The 20,714-nt window shown below is 46.3% G+C and overlaps 1 protein-coding gene across 2 annotated transcripts in view; it reads left to right on the plus strand.

The window, feature by feature from the left end:
- The window catches only part of Col22a1 (collagen type XXII alpha 1 chain), a 264,966-nt gene extending 245,966 nt beyond the window's left edge, over positions 1–19,000 (plus strand). For both annotated transcript variants that reach the window (XM_013156221.3, XM_023566502.2), the window contains exons 57-64: positions 1,439–1,510; positions 2,967–3,002; positions 6,037–6,081; positions 8,614–8,793; positions 10,652–10,718; positions 13,491–13,673; positions 15,497–15,574; positions 17,793–19,000. In XM_013156221.3, coding sequence (XP_013011675.1) covers positions 1,439–1,510; positions 2,967–3,002; positions 6,037–6,081; positions 8,614–8,793; positions 10,652–10,718; positions 13,491–13,673; positions 15,497–15,574; positions 17,793–17,980 — 849 coding nt within the window. In that variant the 3' untranslated portion in view covers positions 17,981–19,000. The remainder of the gene's footprint in view (positions 1–1,438; positions 1,511–2,966; positions 3,003–6,036; positions 6,082–8,613; positions 8,794–10,651; positions 10,719–13,490; positions 13,674–15,496; positions 15,575–17,792) is intronic.
- The last annotated feature ends 1,714 nt before the right edge of the window (positions 19,001–20,714 follow it).

The raw sequence follows: 20,714 nt of genomic DNA on the forward strand, positions 1-20,714 counted from the left end.
CCTGACCTTCTACGATGACAGGGTAAGTGTGCAGTGTAAATGGAGAAGCAGCCAGGGAGGAGGGAGAGCAAATGAGATCAGTGGGTAGCGAGAAAGTGGCAGCATGATGGCCAGCAGCTTCCAGGTGAATGGGAGGGGGATTTGCGGTTTAGGCCTGGTTGATGGGGAGACATAGTGGCAAGATGGTTCTTTTATGGGTTGGGTCTGAGATTGGATAAGTCTACCCTGCCCATAAGTGTGCCCAGCACAACCTTCTTGTTTACTTATTTTTTTATTTTACTAAAACTGGCCACCTTAGGGGCTGGGGGTTTAGCTCAGTGGCATAAGCACCTGCCTTGTAAGCAGGCGGTCGTGAGTTCGATCCCCGGTACTGATAAAAATGAAAAAGACAAAAAAAAAAAACAAAAAAACTGGCCACCTTGTCCAGAAGGTTGTCTTCAAATGTGGTAGATTAAACAGCAGTTTTTCCAGGCCAGCCATGTCAGCCCGCTAACTGTTGGCACTGTGAAGTCAAGATGACTAGAAATTCACCAGTCTGGGGTAAACTGGGTACTGGAATGGGCACTCAGTGCCCTGGTGGAGAGCCTTCATCTGTTGGGCCAAGTACAACTGTGCTGAAATATTACGCCTCCCTGGTAATTCTAATGACTGCCACTAGCACACCTGGTGTGGAGCCTGTCACTCTGCTGACACATGCCCATGGGGCAGGACATTCCCCATGCAGAGCTGGCTGCAGAAAACCCACATGTGGTGGCTTCCATGAAAAGATTAAATTGAAAAGTTCCCAAAGGACTTTCTCAAAGGTGGAGCCCACCACACTGAGCCTCAACATCTTACCATCTTAGTGGAATAAAGGCTACCACCTTCCTATAGGATGTCTCTGTGTGTGTGTGTGTGTGTGTGTGTGTGTGTGTGTGTGTGTGTGTGTGTGTTCTTCTATTGGAGATTGTACCCAGAACCTTCACACTGAGCTGCATCCCCAGCGCTTTTTACTTTTTGTTTGGAGAAATGGTCTCAGTAAGTCACTACCTTGCTCAGGCTGGACTCAAATTCGTGATTCTCCTATCTCAGCCTCCCAGAGCGCTGGAATTATAGGCATGTACTGCCGCCCTGGTTCCTGGAACATTCTTTGAAGGACCACTCACATCTGGGTGTTTTTCCAGTCATCTGCCCCATTTTGTGTTTGTTGCTTGGGGAGAAAAGATCACCAGGTGTTTGTGGAGCTGGCTCTGAGTTTTCTCTCTGCTGTAGCAATGCTATGGAGATTCCCAAGACACCTTGTCTTTCCTTTACCTTTCTTCTCCATCACAGGAAAAGCTCTCCTCTTCCGTTTGTGGATGTCTCAAGCCTGCAGAGTTATGAGGAATCAAAAGGTTTCTGAATCTGCCTGAGTTGGCATTTCATCTTAAAGAATTAATTTCCTCTTTTCCCTTCACAGGGCCTGAAGGGAAGCAAAGGAGAAAATGGTAGCCCAGGACTTCCTGGCTTCCTGGGTCCGCGTGGGCCTCCGGTAAGCGGAGAACCTCCATGGGGAGGCACCATGCCTCCTGGTTCCAGGGCATCATTTACATTCAGTATCACAATGATGTGTGTGAGGTCAAAGTGCCTCATAATTTTGAGATAGTTGGGGACCCCAAGGTCTCAACTGTCCCCTACTCCATAATCTGTCATTTGGAAGTCTTCTACCATCTCTATACTTCATTGCTCAAATAGCTATAAAAGAATCCCTGTGCTGTGAGGACTGGATGAAATGACTCATGTAAACGGATTGCAGTGTGGTGCTCAGGAAATAGAAATGATTGTGATGGGCATTTGGTGGGGCAGTGGTGATGGTAAGATGCCTAGAACTTGAAGGACCCTTAGAAATCATTTTAAAGATGAGCAGGTTTGCTCTACAATGTCCAAATCCCGTAGGTGGTTTCCTCAGGTCACATGCTAGGTTTATGGCCAGCTGGTGCTTGAGTCTGGGTCTCCTGACTTGACAACTTGGCACAGGAAGGAGCTGCTAGGTGTCCTTGCTGGGCTGCACACTGGGCCCTGGTTCATTCCACATTCCTGGCCCATAGCTGACAGTGCTGACCTGCACATGAGGTTGTGCATACTGCATTAGGATGGCAGATCTCCACACTGCTCTGCTTCCACCTCCAGCTCCGTCCTGTCCCACTGTGCCAGCCCTTTCAGGCAGTGTCCTCTTTTTACCCTCTTCTGTTCTGCTACCCACATACTGCATGAGTCTGTCCACTGAGGCTTTTTATTCGGATACATTCAGTGCACTCACTTCCTTTTCCCTGCTTTGCTGATTATCTGGCTGCCACTGGGTAACCTGGGACCCATTCTTTACACCAAGTATTGCTTTCCTGCATACATAATAGTTCATTTTGACCAGCCTTTCTACACATCTGCCACTGTTCTGAGTACTTGACCAGTAGTAAGACATGTAAGTCTCATGGTACCCTGTGAGGCAGGCACAACTACTTTTCCCACATGACAGATGAAGAAACTGAGGCACAGAGAATTTAAGATGGTAAAGATATTGTTCAAGATCACATAGCTGATAAGTAGGAGCTACGATTTGCATTCAGAGCCCAGTGTCATTCAGAGCCCAGTGTCTTCTTTGTGTCTTATTTTACACACTGAACTTGTTCCTCAGTGTGTTCTCCCTCTCACAACCAGATGTTTTGTAAAACTGGTGCTCTGGAGGTCTCTGGGTGGATTCAAACTTATCCCCCTGCCCAGAAGCCCAAAGCCTGGGGCTCCCCTTCCATACTGGGACTTCTCACACTTGCTTTCATCTTCACAGGCTGAGCAGAGAGCCATGTTTGGGATGTCCTTGGTCAGGTGGACCATTGGTTACTGTCTTTGCTGGTTAAATGACTGGAATGAAAGTGTCTGTTTTGGAGACAGTTGTGCTATTCACATTGTGCCAATATTGCAGAACCAACTGGTATTTTTCTTTCTGTTTCTAGGGAGAAGCAGGAGACAAAGGCATGCCAGGCAAGGAGGCAAGTATCATCCTGCTGCTCCCTTGGTGTCCCTTCTTGTGGGTTCAGAGGGCTGGCCTCATGGGTGGCAGCCTGCAATAGAAGGCCCTTCCCTTACTTAATGTTTTATTGTTGCAGTGTTCAAATCGTTTATGCTTTTTGAACAAGGGGCTCACATTTTAATTTCCACAAGCTCTCAAGTTTATGACGATACCAGGATGCCATCTGGACATGTCACTTTCCATGTCTTCCCCTTGGTTCCACTCCATTAACTTAGTCCTATCAGCTCTGACTTCGTAGAAGTCCTCTGTTCTGTACAGCCTTCCCAATGGCTTCCACCTGGCACCTAGTGCAATTTACTACCCTCTATCATCAGGACTGTGGTAGTGGTGTCCTAGTTCCTTCCTCTGTCCAGCCTTGGCAAGAAAGAGGTATGTGGATCCTAAGTAGCTAATGCCACTTCACAATTTAGACCTCAGCCTTGTGACTCATCAGTGGTATCCAGGTGCTCCAGGGCCTGCCTAGTGCCACCAAATCATTTCCAATCACTCTGGCATTTTAGACCCTGAAATGCCAAATTCTGTCCTCAGGTTCCTTCTTTAAGAAAGCCCATACCTTGCTCTCCCTCTTCTTTGCATGTAGAATTCCCTTGACCAGCAGGGACAAAGCAGATGCCCTCTGTCCTGTCTGAGCCCTCTGCCCTGCTCTGACTCACCAAGAAGGCCAGCAGAGTAGGAAGAAGTGTTGACAGATGAGCAAAAGAATAAATGAAAAGAGAAGAGAGTTCTGTGGATGACAGTGGATGCACGTCAAAGCCTGTTCTGTCTCTTTTGAAGGAAGATGTGTTAGCAGTCTATGAGTTTTGGGTTACTTCCTTCAGTGGAGTGGGGGAGGGGAATAGGGGAAGGGTGACTTCCTTGAAACTGATCAAATAGTCCATGTCTGGGAGGCATTTGCTCCTGGCCCAGCCGTGGCCTGCCACTAAGTGATGTGGCACATCACTCCCACATTGATCTATCAATGCTCCCTCGTGGTTACTGGACTGAGGTGGAGGGAAACTATGTACAACTTCCATTTTTGAGGGCTTCATCACCCCTATGTGGTTATAGTTGAGCTACTATCTACATAAATGCTCTTTGGCTCCCTATTGCTTTTCAGAGTATTAAGCAGACATCCAGGGTCCTCCTAGACCTGACTGTAGTGTCTTTTTCAAATGTGAGTTCCTGTCTTTTTCTGAAACATACACAATGTCTACATTCTACAGGGCTTGGCCTCCACTATTAGTCTACCTGGAGTGTCTTTCCTGCTTCTTCTCTGTTAGATTTAATCTGATCTTCAAGGCTCCCAACATACAAACTCATGCTCTTTCTCCCAGAGTGAGGAGCACCTTCTTTTGTTACAAAAACCAAGTTTATGTTATGTTAGAATTATGCCCATCTCTACATCTTAGCCAGGCAATGAGCATAGTGAGACCAAGGACTGTGTCCCACCCTCCCCACCCACAGGGGAGAAGGTGGTGCCTGCACAAGTTTGGTACAGTGAGGTTTCTGGGCTGGGCTGATAGCTTTGTTCAGGCTCAGAAGAGCTTGAGAACATTTGCCTGCCTGAACCAGCACAAGCTCTGTCCCCTACTAGTAGAATGGGAGCCACTGGACGAGCTTCCTCTCCAGCTCGAAAGCCCTGTGGTTGGTACTTGGTCAAAGCTGGTTTTTAAACAAAGCACAGTTTGGGACGACATGAATATGAAAAGAAGGAAGAAGCCCAGGTCTCACTTCCTGTCTTAGTTACTTTTCTCTCATTGTTGGCACAAAATATTCAACACCCAAAATCAAGGAAAGAAAGGTTTATTAAGCTTACAGTTTGTGGAAGTTTCATTCCATAATCAGTTGGCTCCAAGACAGGATGGCATGGCACAGGGGCAACACTTCAAGGCAGCAGCTAGAGCAAAAGTGGGGAGAGCAAGCCTCTTTTTTCCTCCCTTATTTGTAAGCAGGCTACAGCTCTGTGGATGTAGCATTCACAAATCTCCATGCCCTCCTCTTGCATAGGCTCAGAATGTCTACAAAATAAGGACCCTGGTCCCCCTGCTAAGTCACTTAAACTTCTGACCTTCTCAAATTGACACAACTAACAACAGGATGTAGAGCTTCCAGGTTACTTAGTTAAACTTCTAGACTTTACAAGTTAATAAAATGTATCAATCATAATGCTTCCCAAAAGTATCTTGTCTGGGAAAGGCAGACAAGTACACCTCAGCCTCACATCTGGAGAGAAGACAGGTGTTACTTGGCAGAAGTGTGACCCAAGCTTAAGAATAGACACTTGCCAGAAGAATCCTACAAAGGCTTACAGAGGAGGCCCAGGGTACAGGGGGAAAAAAAAGAAAAAGAATATCCAAGTGAGGAAAGGCAGAGGCTTCCAGGGAGCCAGGTGTCTCAGCACTGAGGACCAGGAGGCTGTCTGCCTCATTTCTGGTGTGCCTGCCCTCCTGGGGGTTGTGGGAACTTAGAGGAGGACCACTTGCGACTTCTTTTAGTGCTAGTAGGGGGAGAAGGCTTGCTGGAGGGGAGATCAGTTAGTTACCAGGACAGCAGGTGGACTGGGTACTGACACAGGGAATGGTGAACAGAAGCCATGGCTCATCTGACCTGCATGCTCCTTGCAGTAAGGGCAGTAAGTCATTGGGGTTGGCTGGATTAGAGTCTGCTGGGGCAGCGGAGACCATAAAGACAGAGCAATTGGTCTTTGTTGATGTTGGGTCTTGAGGTAGCCATGGGGATGGTTCATGCTGAGAGGTGGAAGAGGACTTCTAAGAGTTCTAACCATGGTTAGGTGCTGTCCTTGGTCAACGGTGAGGAGGTCAGGAGCACAGGAGAGAAGAGAAAGTCGGCCATATTCTCAAGGTCTGTGTGAACCAGGTTGAAGCTGCTGGGGAACCTTTTTTTCTCCAGGAACTTTGTCCTCAGCATGCAGAGCTGTGCAGAAGAATCAACAAAGGCAAAAATGCCAGCACAGGTGGCCAAGGTGCAATGACCATGTCCCCTTCTTATTGCAGGGTACCCCTGGGAAGCCTGGAGAGCCAGGAGCCAAAGGAGAGAAGGTAAATGTGAAAGTTAAGACCACTTGCACAAACTAAGTGTGACCTTCCACAGTGGCAAGGGGACTTTGAGGCTGGTATTTGTCCAGGATGTTTAATGATCAGCCCAGTTGGAGACCCATCTCATGCAGTGGCCCCTGGTCTCTGTTCCCCTGGGAATGTGTATCTCAACTAAGGTGGATACTTACCCTGCCCCCTTATTTTTGTACTCAGTGTTTTTCTGCTCTTCTTTTTGGGTTATTTTGAGGAATAAAATCATGATCATAATTAAGAATGCAAAGGCAAGTGTGAGGAGATGTTGACAGATTTCCTTCTCCCCCTGTGTGAATGTGCCTGCATGATGTGCCTGGCTCCCAAAGTGCCAATTTGCTGGAAGCCAGATTTGTTGCTGGAGGTGACAAGGGAACAGATTTTCCCATAATGAGTTGCCTTGGTGCCACACTCAGATATTTCATTTCTCCAGAAACCAAGATGGGAAAGTCATGTGTGTGTGTGTGTGTGTGTGTGTGTGTGTGTGTGTGTCCATGCAGATTAGCCAGAGCGGGTGGGCAGCATCCTCACACCTACAGTGGATGCTCCCTTTAGTGAGTCTTGCGTGTCTTGTTGGGCTGGTCTGTGGTCTTGTGTTTGGTCAGCCTTCACAGGGTTGCAAGACAGGGCTGTCACCCCACCCCCGCTTGTTTTTCTGAGTCCTGCAAAGAATTTATCTCGGCTTTCTTTGCAAGTTGGTTGGGAGGGAGCTGGTCAGGGTGGAGACAAGGAAGCAGAGTCTAATGCACTTGGCTGCTCTGATGTCTCTCGTTGCCCTCTAAGGACTTTGGTTCCACTTTCCCACAGCTGTTGGCGCCCAAATAAAGGAGCCTGGGAAGGGCTGGGACTGGGACATGTTGGGTCCTCAGGACATGCTGTTCAGGTCCTGTGAGCATTGCTGTGGGCTGAGGGCTTGAATTTTGTTAGAGGGTCAGGGAATTCAGACCACAGATAGGAACCTCTTCTCTAACAGTGAATCAATAAAAGCAGAACTTGCCTTTCACTTGCTAAGTGGTTTAAGGGAATAGTGCCAGGGTACCTTCAGATTCCTGAGGATATTTGAAATATGGGACAATCTTCTAGTCTCAAGGTGACAGGAAACGTTAATGATTAAGAAACTGTGCCACTTGTGACATCTGCATATGTAAGGAACCAGGGTTTTTAAAGACCCCTGCACTCAAAATCAGCAAGGGAGATTACAGTGTCTCCATGGAATGCATGGGACGTGGACCACGGAAGGGGCTTGCTCAGACCTGGCTGATATAATTATTTCATTCACTGCTTTGCCAATTATTGTTGAAATTTTAGACATAGTATAGGAGAGTGACTAAACATGAAAACTGTAAGGATTCCATCTCTCAGGCTGCCCCTTCCTGGGGCCCTCGCTATATATCTACTTTTTCCAGGAGACCTGGCACAGAACGTGGCTGTTACACACAGGCCCTGCCTTCCCCTGCACCCTCCCCCACCCTGGATGGATCACTGTCTCCACCCTTTTGCTTTAGCTCCAGTCATTTCCCCTGAGGCATGCAACTGGGATGCTGTTGCAGAACTGAGTGATTTCCTTTCTCAAAGGCTCCAGGTCATATTCCCTATAAGGCACATTTCTAGTTATCACCTTATCACACTTCTTTCTTTTCCTTCTCCTCCCTTTCTGCTCTGGGCCAGCAATGAAGTTTGTTATACTCCACATCCATTAAGGAGGCTTCCTGGTGTTCAGACCCATTGACCCCTGGCAGCACCTGTGGCACATAGATGTCAAAGACTGCTCTGCCTACCATGGGCTGCCCTGCTCCTAAATCACTAATCCTGCACCCCAGGCTCTGGGCCAGGGATGGCAGATGTGAGCCTTGCTGTGGAGTGGGCCTCTCAGAATGCACAGGAGCAAAGGCAGAGTATGGGGAGCACCTATGAAAGGAATCACTCTTTTCCTTCCAGCTGTTAAGAGGGCCAAGTTGCACCCAGATGGCAGGTGACCCTTGACCTAGTCTTCAATAGAAACTGCACTTTTGGGGGCAGGCTGGGAGTGGAAAGTTCTTTCTTCTGAGGTGTAAGGTGGAGAGCAGTGCTCCCCCACTTCCCATTCATCAGTGGCACTGAATTGGTACAGCTAAAATACCGATGTTCTACACCTAGAATTTCTGCATAGTGCTCTAGGTTGATGAGTACCCACAGAGGCCCCTCAGCCCCATTTCTGTGTTTCAGCAGCTTAGTGCTCTGCAGTGTGGATGTGTCATAGCTTCTTAATGCCCTCCAGTGACAGGTGTCTGAGGTCCTCCATCTGTGGATCCTGGAATTGGAAAGCCAAAGCTGTCCCCCACCCACTGAAGATGATCTCAACCTCCTCATATGAACAATAAGGATGCTGGTGGGGTGATTCCTACCCTGAGCCGTGTACAGCAGGACCAAGCCTCCTTGGAGTCTCAGGAGGCAGTGGTACCAGCACAGTGCTCACTCTGCTTCCATCCCTGATCCATGTGCTCATGTGCTTGTCTTCTCCTCTAGGGAGACCCTGGGATCAAAGGGGACAAAGGACTGCCTGGTGGGAAGGGTCAGCCTGGGGACCCTGGAATTCCAGGCCACAAAGGTCACACAGGTCTGACTGGCCCTCAAGGGCCACCTGGGGAAAGCGGACCAGTTGGGCCTCCAGGACCACCAGGCCAGCCAGGATTTCCAGGACTGAGGGTAAGGATGTTGAATTCACTGCAGATTAGGGACTCCTCTGGGCTCATGGGGAAAGCAGGGAAGTAGGTGGCCTTCAGGGGGAGTGCATTGCAGATCCCTACTGCTAAGGACTGCTGTGTGACCAGGAGTGGGTAAGGTCCCTTTCCTTCTCTGAGGCTGTAAAAATGGATAAGAAAATACTCTTCTGTTTTGCTATTATTAAGTGAAATGATGTGCATAGCTTACGAGGTGCTCAAAACTATTGTTACCATCTGTCTAGATGGAAACGAGTTCTCTAGGCTTTGTTCCTGAAGCTGTGAGACTCTTCCAGCCCAGGATCCCTTGCAGAGGGTGCTGAGAAGACACCAGCTCTCAGTGACCTGAGCTTTATTGTGGGATGCTCACCATCTGTTCGTGCCTTGCCTGGTGACCCTTCTTGCTGTCTTCCTGCGGTGTTCAATCATTGTCTTCAAATGTTAAAAAAATGCTTCTTTAGAGTCTTGAGGGTTTTTTTCCATTCTTTTAGCATAGTTTATTCTAGTTGCAAAATTATTGTTTTACAACAGTAGCCTGTTATATGTTATAAAATGATAAAAGTCAGATGAGCCTGGTTGCTTACTCTTATAATTTCAGCAGTTATGAGGCAAGAAAAACACAAATTCATGCCCAGCCAGGGCAACTTAGTGAGATTGCCTCAAAACTTAAAATACCACTACTTCTAATAATAATAATAACAACAATAACAACAGAAAGACTGGGAATGGAGCTCAAACTGAAAGTCTTGGGTTCAATGCTCTGTTCTGAAAAAGAAAAAGAATAAAGGTGCCCTGGTAGACAAGGTATTTGTGGGACCAGGTTGCTTAGTCCCTGTCACTGCCCATTCCTCTTCAACAACACGTCTGTCCTCTGTGGACACTCCTGTTCCCTAGAGCACAGGCATGGGGGCTCCATGTCCCTGCCAGTTCTGATGCCATGCAGTTTCATTGCTTTCTGGTGGTTGTGGTTCCCTGAATCAGGAGGTAGGAATGGGGACTCAGTTGGCTTCCAAAGCCTCTGGAGCCTTATGCAAGTTTTCCACTCTGTGGACAGTACAGAACTTTTGAGGTTATCGTAAGAGTCATGGCCAAGAAAGAACAAGATAGTAAGTAAACAGAATCCATTTCTTGCCAGATGGATAGTAGGGGCTGGGCAAGAGAGCTGGGTACAGAGTACCCCAGCCTTGAGAATTGAAGTCTACCCTGAAGGTAGAGGAATGAGCCCTCTAGCGCATAAGAACTATTCCCAAGTCATGCTAAGAATGCCTTCCACTGTATGAACTGGGGACAGCACTCTGCCTCTCCGCTGCACAAACTCTTTCACTTCTGTGCCACAGGCACTAGGACTGATCAGATCCTTATTGAGAGTCAGCATGGACAGAGCAGGAACAATCAGACCCTGAGACCCAGAGGGGTCAAGCAGGGGAATGAAACATGACTTCATGGATGAGGAGGCCGCCCACAGATTGTGTCCTGGAGTGAGACAGGCCTTTGGTGGGTAAAGGTTGGGGGCCAGACTTTCTAGGACCAGAGCTGGAAGAGTGTGATGTAATTCGTGAACACAGTAGATTTGGCTTCAAGTAAGACTAGAAAAGGAGATGGAGGGGTGTGGAGGGAAGGGCTGCAGTGGTTCAGAGTGGAGAATCCAGGCCACTAAGTTCAAGGGGTGAAGCTGCCTTATGACAGAGAGGAAGGGGTGATACCGGTGTGAAGGGCAGTTTAGGAGGGTATGCTTCCCCATGTACAGTGAATTTCCATGAACTTCTTGCTTGCTAAGTCATTAGGAAACTTGGGTAGCACTGTTACCCAAGGGTACATGAGTAACCCCACACTCCCTCTCCTAGGGGGAGTCTCCATCCATGGATGCCCTGCGGCGGCTTATTCAGGAAGAACTTGAGAAGCAGCTGGAGAGTGAGTAGCTGGCCTGTGTTATAGCCTTGTGTGCCTTGATCTTTCATTACTGTGAAGTCCAGTTTGTAAGACAGCCTAGGATCAGGTCAAACATGAAGTAATGAGCCTGGGGAATACCTTGGGGCCTTTATCTGATACACAGATTTCCTCTGCAGGGCCCTTCCCGAATAGGCATTCAGCTTCTGCTGGATTGCCTCTAGTGACAGTACTTGACATCTACAAAGCCACCATCATTCACATATTCTGGGCATTCGGTCATTTATCTAACTAATCAGCAATTTTGGAGGCCTGCTGTGTGTGGACCTGGTTGACTCTTCACAGTCCGGGGGGACGGGGGACAGAACAGTAAACAGACACAGTGACTTCAGTCTCTAAGACAAGTTCTGTGATTTACTTTGGCATGGATGGCACTGAGAGAGGAGAAAAGAAAATACCTAAAATAGCTCAGAGGCAGGGGACTGAAAGGACAGGATGTCTGGAGGAGGGGATGTAATTTGTGAGTTGAGAGATGGATGAGATCCTCGATCAGTGATGACAACCTTTTAGAATTTTCAGTGGTAACAAACAGCTGGTTGCAGCATGTGCACCACAGGTTCACCGTCACTGCTTTAGGTCATTAGAACAACATGCGTGAAGACCCTCAAGGAGGCAGGGGCAGCAGTAGGCTTCTCCCTCAGTCAGAAGGGGTTCTTAGCACCTACCCTGTGGTGATGGAAGCCCCTACAACCTCACAAATCTGGCCTGATTGTAGTCCAGAAAGGTAGGAGCAGCAGTGCTGAGCACCTTAGCCAAAGCTGAGGAGCTGGAAATGTTTGACAGGCTTCACTCACTGGCTGCAGAGTCCACGCTCTGCACTGCACCACAGGCTGTCTTGAATAATCACCATTCTCCTTTTCTCTGTGCTAGAAGGTTGGGAGAACATGTCACAGAAGAACCTGGATGGGAAAAGAAAGGAATGCATAATTACTTTCCTGCAAAAGCCAGGGCACAGATATTCATGGGGCTATGTCTTAGTGATTTTGCATCTTGTACATACCAGACTGTGTTAGATGTGAGGACACAGTAGGAAGCAAGATGACCTGCTTCCTGGACCTCTGGGAGTCCAGGTGAACATGGCCCATGCTGTCATACAAGAGGGCAAGAGACCATTGCCTGGAATAGACAGCAAGAGGGGTACAGGTGGCAAGGAAGGTGAAGAAGGAAGGTGACCAGGCTACCTCAGTGGGTCCTACAGGTGGCTGGTCTAGGGGACTGGTGAGTGGAGAACTCTGAGTTCTGCATCCTGTTACTACATTTATTGGTAACAAAAATAGCCTCTGCCTTTGTGGCACCTCCAGTCAACAATGGGAATAATACTGATCTGAACTAGCCTGTGAGCAAGCATCCCAGCGGCTACATGTCTTCCAGATGATCCTCTGAGAAGGAAGCATCAGTTCCTTCTAAGAAGGACAAAATTAAGGCTCAGAGAATCCACAAAAATGCCAAGGTCACAGAATCAGATTCCTCAGATCTTCCTGGCTATGAATGAGCAGTAGGAGGGGCTGGTCAGCCAGGCCAGGAGGAGACCTGCTTTGGCATGGGCTTGCTTCCCAGCACCAGATTCTGTCTCAGGCACACCATCCACTGGCTGGGTGTGCGGACCTGGTTCCCTGACTATGTGCAAACAAGGGTGGCTTATGGTAGTCACTAGACAGGCACTGTCTCTCTAATCAAAGAAAGGGCACAGCATGCCAGCCGTTGGATTAATTCTGTCACCTCTATAGGGTATGTGAGGGGTGCAAGCATCTGCCCTGATGAACATGTCCAGCCCTCAGCTTTAAATGAAGGATCTGATGCTCAGAGAGGAAGTCATAGAGCAGCTTCCTGTGAACGCCTTACTGTTCCCAAGGCTCAGTTTTCCCAACTGACAGTTGCAATTGTTGTTGTTGCTCCTGTTAGCAATGCTTCAGCTGCCAGTACGGCTACTAGTGCTTCTGCCAGTACTACTACTACTATTACTACTGCTAATCAACTCCTACTGTTGCCATCAGTACTGCTAATAGTGCTGCTAGTACTACTATTACTACTGCTAAAACTACTACTGTTGCTGTGAGTACTGTGACTCTTTCTGCCAGTACTATACTGCTATCAGTACCAGTACTACTGCCAAAACTGCTATTGCTGCCAGCACTAATACTACTACTGCCAATACTACTACCACTTCCAAAAGTGTTACTACTGCTGCCCTATCACTGCTACTATTGGTACCACTACTACTGTTACTAGTGCTACTACTGATACTCCCCGAACTACTATTGCTACAAATGCCACTGATACTGCTCATGGTGCTACTTCCACCGCTGCTATTTCTCCTGCTAATGCTGCTCCTCCTAATGAATCAGCTGCTGCAGTGAGTCCTGCTGCCGTGACTGACACTGGGCTCCCCAGAGCCAAGTGCTGTCTTCCTGAATGCTCTCATTTGTTCTTCCTCACACCAACCTGCAGAGCAGGCATTATCCCATTGCTTCCCTTTTACCAAAGGGAAGTTGAGGTGCAGGAAGTGGTGTGGCTTGCTCCAGGTCACAGACTGCTGCTGGTTGGATCCTCCAGGGCTAAACCACCAGAAAGGTGTGCATTGCACTGCGTGTGTGCTCGTGAGTGGTACTGATGGTGTTGGTGGTTAACACGCAGCTGATGCTTTGCCCTTGGTTCCTACCTTTGCAGCCAATTGCCATTCTGTCCTTGGCTCTCTACCTGTTCTTCATGGGATATCTCTCTTTCTGCCACTCACAGACAGACTTGCCTACCTCCTGGCCCAGATGCCATCTGCACACGTGAAAGTCTCACAAGGCAGACCCGGGCCACCAGGACCCCCTGGAAAAGATGGTCTTCCGGGCAGGGCAGGGCCCATGGGGGAGCCAGGCCGGCCTGGCCAAGGGGGTCTGGAAGGACCATCTGGGCCAATAGGTCCTAAAGGTGAGTGGGCACAAGCAAGAACTGCTTCATGGGCCACACAGGGCAGGCCGGAGCCGAGAATGTGAGGTATCGAGGAGATCCTGTGTTGTCACTCTGACTTCATTCCCTGCAGCTTGGGAAACCTGGAGTGTGGTGTCACATAATTTTTCCATATGTTAAGAGGTTTTCCTACTTGACATTTTTTCAAACATATGATTTTGCTATGGAGATTAAATATGTTCCCTCCTCCTGCATTTTTGTTCTTTCTCTGTCTCCTTTATTTAAGTTTCAGGGGTCAAAGATAGAATGCTCTCTTCTTCCCTCACAAAATTTGGAGCTAACTAAGGGTTGCAGTATTCAGTCTCCATTTTTTGGAGATTGTGCCAGCTTTGCAATTGGATCACAGGGTGTTGATTTCCAGCTGCTATCATAGCTGCTAATTCTGTGGTTGGATAGAGGAGCCTCCCTACCAGGCAGGCTCTGGACAGTGGGCATCTTCCTCAGAAAGCAGAACAGGAGTTAATCCCTCTTAATCCACCACACTCTGCAGGCAGGTTAGAATGCTGTCCTTCTTTGTAAGCAGGCAGGGATGAAGGGCAGAGAGAAAGGACCCAATATCAAAGCCACCAATCTGGGAATCTTCCACATTGGTTCTAGTAGCCTGTGCATACACTTGTACACACACACACACACACACACACACACACACACACACACACACACAGAGTTAAGCCAAGCATGGAAGGGAAAGAAGCACGTGTTCTTGCTTTTGCTGTTGCTGGGTGACTTACAGTTGGGGCAGTGGAGAATTGTAGGATCTTCTCCTTTCATGTCCCATTTCCTTGCAGTTATTTACTTAGTCTCTCTTTCTCTTAATTGAAAGCCTTTTTGTTAAATCTGTGTGTTATTAATCCATATTTGTTAATAACATGAATGAATTGTTCATCTAAAGGACAAGGCAAAGACTTAGGAAGTGTCAGAGCACGGCAAAATCCCGACCAAATATAACAATTAAAATCATAGAAATGAGTGATATAAAGATCCTACAACGTAATAGCCAAATTTAAATGATGAATTAGGACATATTTTGGAATCTATGTGGTGAAAAATCTCCATGGTGATATAAAAAAGTAGAGAGAGTTTAATCAAATCTATGTAATCTTAAGTCTAGTACAGTATAAGTAGTGGAAAGGAAAACGACCCACTCTCCCTGAATGTCTTTTTTGTGCCTGTTATGGGACTTACCACTTTCTGTCTTTGCTTCCAGTTCATCTGTCTTATTGGTCTTCAGGGTTATTGGGAGTGTACTTGTCATTACATGAGCCCTTGTCACCTAGAGTGTTGGGTTTGTGGATTACTTGCTTACCCCTCTTCCACTGAGACTGAAATTAAATGCTTTGAGAACACAGGGAAGTGTGCATACCCGTAAGGGTGTTCACATGGCTTGCGTGTGCATTGGAGTGTGTGGGTGTGTACATTTAGTGGCCCGTGTTTGGTGAGTCTATGCATGAGTGACATGTGTAGGTCTGTGTGGAACTGGCTGGATGTGTGCTGGAGTGAAGGTTCCTTTGTAAATATGTGTATTTTAGTCTGGTTAGGAGGGAAGTTCTGTTTAGTTTGGTGTTCAAATGTGTATATTATGAGCTATACTTTTCAATGTGTGTGTGCATGTGTGTAAAAGTGTATGCATGGGGGTGGGAAAGGGGGAAGTTGTGGAGGTGTACATGAGCAGGTGTGAGTGGTTCAGCCTCAGGGATGTGAGGTTACAGCCCCACAGGCTGGGGCACCCTGTCTCTGTCCTCATTAGGCATCTCTACCACTAAAGACATCTGTTTGCCTCACAGGTGAGCGAGGAGCCAAAGGTGATCCAGGTGTACCTGGAGTTGGTCTCCGAGGCGAAATGGGGCCCCCTGGAATTCCAGGTACAAAGTGTCTGGGGTCTCAGGGAGAGTGGTTGTGTGGAGTAGGAAGGGGTACAGGTAGCCTTACTCCTGTCTGTGACCATGCAGGGTCAACTGATCAGAAGACAAATCACTCACTTTTTATTAAATATTTCTAATATTCTTGAGTTTTATCCCAAGAATCAAAAATCTGACAATTTATTAAATATCTCATCACAGCTAGAAAAAAGGATTTTGATGTTCCCAGCAAAAAGTAATGATACAGATTCTAAGTGATAGTTATGCTAATTTCCCAGAAGATCACAACCTGTTGTATAAACATCCTGAAATAGCATATTATAACCCATAAATATGCACAATTGTTGTATACCAATTCAAAATAATAATAGTAACGAATGACCACTGGGCATCCAGTTGCATGCCTGTATTCCCAGCACTCAAGAAACTGAGGCTGGAAGATGACTGGGAGTTTGAGGTCAGCCTGAACTACATAGTGAAACCTTGTGTCAAAAACAAAAACAAACAGACAAACAAACAAACCAACAAAAAATGACCCACGAGAAATGTCCTTGTAGGAAACAAAACAAAACAACCAGAGCAGACATGGGGCTAAAGAAAGCGAGGCAATGATGGGGACGATTCTGCCTTTCAACATTCCTGGTGCACATTAACTTCCTATGAGTGCTAGGGAGCCTTATGGCAAAGGGTTCACCTTGTTTAACTGCACCTTCTCCAAGCTCACTGCATGAAGAATTTCTTTCCTCCCACTACATGTTGTTGATGCCCTGCAAGGATTCCTCTGACTGCACTTAGGAAACACTGGCCGCGTGGCAAATGAATAGCTGTTCTGAGCTTAAGGGCTTCTGAAGCCTCGGACTGGGAAGTACCTGGGGCAGTGCTGATGACTCGGCCCAGGGACTGTGCTAGGTGGTTGCAGAGCAAGCAGTGATCATGCTGCAGGGTGAGGAGCAGCTGAAGAAGACAGAAGAAATTTTTATTTTTACCAACTTCATTTCATTGAGGCTTCTTTATTTCTATGTAGTTCTAATTTACCTTTTCTAATATCCAGGGTTTCTGAATATCAGGATTGTATTTTAGGAAGTTTTAATTTTTCTATTTATTATTTTATGGTTTTCCAAATGCTCTGCAGTGGCCAAGCACCATTATTTTTTATTGTAGTAGATAATTAGATATGGTTAATTTTATAGCTTGAATAATTTCAAATAAGCTACAATATGAAGACTATTTTAAATAGGACAATTTTAAATAAAGATAAAGAAGTGAAACAGAAGACAGAAGCAGGACATGCTTATCCATTTCCAGCAAGCTAGCTCAGTGTGTGACTGGCGCATGCCAGCGGCTTCCAGTGGGAGGAAAACTAACATTGCTAGCCTGAGTCCTTGGTCTATGTCAGACTGTAGGTTGAACACTCACTATCAAAGCATTAACAAAACACAAAAAATATAGACAGTTTTAAGGTAAAACTTTCTGTTTTGTTTATTTTATATGGAGTTTTCTAACAAGAGTTAAGGAATACCATTACCAGAGTTGGTCACAACGCCTACCACGGAGCTTCCCAGTTACAAAAGACTTCTCCAAAGGACAGATTTCTTATATATGAAATCATGACACATGACATGTAGTGGGGAAGAAATTTTGCTCTGAATAGACTGCTGGTTTCTTAGAGTATGGATGCTCTCTTTAGCCTGATTTTGAAGAACAGATTAACATAGTCAAAATTTAACATATACATAAAGCTGAGACCATACAGTAGATTTGGGACAAATTTCATGTTGAATGATGAAAGGTCACCAGGTGACTCTGAGGATATGTGCACTGGGATGAATTTGGATGACGGATTTGGCATTCTTCTCAAAATTCAGAGGCATCTCCTAGAGCCATGTGAGGACCCAGATAGCCTGGCTCGTGTTCCCTCCCCAGTGGGGATCACATCCCCTTCCTAGCTTAATCCCTCCCTTTTTATCTCTGTCAAGTGGTGCCTGGACCATATATAATTTCATGTGGACAATGAGAGTGACCGTGGCCACCCCATGTCAGTTGTTGTGGTCCCTTAACTCGCGTGGACCATGATCACCCAGACTAGCGCTCCCAGGCCAGGGCATATTCTTTCTGAAGACAGTGCAACTCCTGAGCTCATGCTGAATGGGAGTAGGGAGAGTGGGACTGGTTTACTGGATATGAGCTGAAAATCTTCTGTTTCTTTTGCTTCTTGGGCCAGGTCAACCTGGGGAGCCTGGCTATGCTAAGGATGGACTTCCAGGGAGTCCTGGCCCTCAAGGGGAGACAGGACCTGCTGGACACCCTGGCCCTCCAGGCCCACCTGGTCCTCCTGGCCTGTGTGACCCTTCCCAGTGTGCCTACTTCGCGAGCCTTGCAGCCCGGCCGGGTAATGTGAAGGGCCCCTAGAAGATTCTACAAAATCAGAAGATTGCAATGGATTTTTGAAATTTGAACTTACAGTCCAATGGGACACCAGAGGCCTTGAAAGATTTCAGTTTCTCCCTTCCTTTGTCCGCTTCTTCCTTCCTTCCTTCCTTCCTTCCTTCCTTGCTTCTTTCTTTCTTCCCTCTCTCCTTCCCTCCCTCCTCTCTTTTTATATCAGGTTCTCCAGAGACCTCAGAATTATTAAAACCAACAGATGCTGCAGATTATCAGATTATTATTAATATTATTACTCTTAATTATTATATTATTGTTTCCTATGACAATGCTTGTGTTTTCCCTCTCTTCTCAAACTGGGAACGTGAGACAGTGGAGCAGAAGTGTTTCTGACTCTTCTAATGGCACCATCTGAAACACAGCTACCAATTTTAGAGACTCTTGGTGCTATGAAACCCTGACCAGACACTTACGAATTTACCTCTTTCCTGAAAATCAGACTTTACAAAATGGAGCCAAGATGGTTCTGCTCTGAGCTGTGTCCAGAGTCACCTGGGGGAAATAATCCCTAAATCATCACTTCCCAGGAAAGCATGAAGAAGAAAGGCTTGCATACATGAAGAATCTTTTGACCATGCAGGGAAAGAAACAGCAGAGAGGAGAGTCGGGCCTTGGTGGACAGCGGGCTCCTCAGTGTTTCCAGCTACAGAAGGGGGACAATGTCATGAGGGTTGACAGTGGCTTGGTGAAATCCTGTGTCTGAGCCAAAGATGAGAAACTGGGGTTGAAGCAGCAACTGGAGTGTGAAATTGCTTTTAAACCATGGGTAAGATTGCTTTTGAATTCTTCTTGATGGTTTCCATTGTATTAATTGTCAAATAAAGGTGTTCAGTGACCACTCCAGTTTTCTGGATGGTGAGCTGTTGGCGGGGCTACTGATCAGTGCTGAGAACTCTTTCTCAGGTTCTGACTCTGAAATATTTGCCTTGGCCATATGTATATATGACATGCGTGGGCAGGTGCTCAATAAACCTGAGTTTCTTCTTAGCCTTTCTCGGTGGTTCTTTCTTATCTCCAGAACTCCCCTGCATGTGAATGCCTCAGGCATAGAGACTCACTCACAAATCTACAAGTTCAATATTCATGCAGAAAGAATGTATGTGTGTGACAGGGCTGGCTGGATGATTCACTATCCTGCCTTTGTGAAAACAGCCCCATCGTTTACACTTGGGAAGCAACCATTTGGGTGTTTGAGATCATTTTAGGAAGGGGACAAAAAAAGGTAGAGATCCACCCTGCCAAGCAGCGTGTTTATGCATCTGGGATTGGCCACTGGCCTCAAAGAATACCTGTCAGTGTCTGTTCTCCTCTTGACTGGCTGAATGGCGCACCTAATCACCCAAGCATCCATTCACATAAACGTTGCTTTTCAATCCCCTTTTCTGTAGCACCCAGTACTGTACACTCTGGTTTTTAATGTTTTATTGGGTGTGGAAAAATAATTAAGTACCAAACACTTCTGATTGACCTAGTAACCAGGAGAATGAACATCTGAAGAGGTACAAGATCTCATAAAGAGGTTTAAAAATTACATCTGAGCCTATTCCTAGCGTTCAGCTGGCTGGTGCTGCTTCTGGGTGGAGGAATGGGCATTGTGTTCAAGGGAATCAGTGTTTGCCAGTGCAGAAGGATGCCTTTGTCTTTCTGATTGTTTACTCTCTACCATCTCAGTTGGCTTCACAAGCACATGAGATATAAAGGTTTTATCATCTTTGTAAACTATATTGTAATAGCAATTTATGATAATTGAAGAAACAATCTCAGAAACCCCTAGGGTGACTCATTTTTTGACCATGAACCACAGGAGGCACAATGTCTTTGTGACTAATATAGACAGAAATGCATATGCCAGAAGTTTGTAGTAGAATATTTACCCTGACCAAGCATAATACCCCCTATGTTTTTTGTTATAGTTCATTATTATTTTTAAAATAAAATAACTATAAAGTAGCTTTAGGTCACAGCAAAATTAAGAGGAAGGTACAAAGATTTCCCACCTACCCCATTTCCGTATATGCACACAGCCTCCCAGGCAGTCAGAGTCCCACACTAGGGTCTGTTCGTTATGATGGATGGACCTATGTTGTCTGCACCTAATGTTCATACTTTTTGCTGTGGCTCACTCTTGGCACTGCTTGCTCCATGGATTTGTGCTAATGTGTGTACCCGACATTACAGTGTCCCATAGAAGAGTTTCATTGCCCTAATATCCCTCTGTGCTCAACAGAGGGATGTGTTTGTCCCTCTCTCCTTCCTTATCTCTGACAGCATTGGGAATGTTTCCTGTCTCTATAGCTGTGCCTTTTTCAGAATATTATGTAGTTGAAATTATATAGTGTATAGCCCTTTCATACTGGCTTCTGTCACTTGGTAACATGGATTTAAGAATCCTCCATGTGTTTTTATATCTCAGTAACTCATTTCTTTCCACTGCTGAACAGTAGCCTGTATCTGAATGCACCACAGTTTATATGTCCATTCATTAACCGAAGAACATCTTGGTTGCTTTCAAGTTTGGGGAATTATGAATAAAGCTCTTAGAAACTTCCTTATGTAATTTTCATGTGAAAATAATTGTTCACTTCCTTTGGGTAAATAGGATTGTAATTTCTGGGCCACATATTAAGAAGAGATTGAATTTTGTAAGAAACGGAACTGTAGAATTGTGTAAGAAACGGAACTGTATCCACACACCATTTTG

This window comes from Cavia porcellus, unplaced genomic scaffold (assembly GCF_034190915.1).
Source record: "Cavia porcellus strain 051 isolate PalLab524CR breed Dunkin Hartley unplaced genomic scaffold, mCavPor4.1 scaffold_19, whole genome shotgun sequence".
Classification (NCBI taxonomy): domain Eukaryota; kingdom Metazoa; phylum Chordata; class Mammalia; order Rodentia; family Caviidae; genus Cavia; species Cavia porcellus.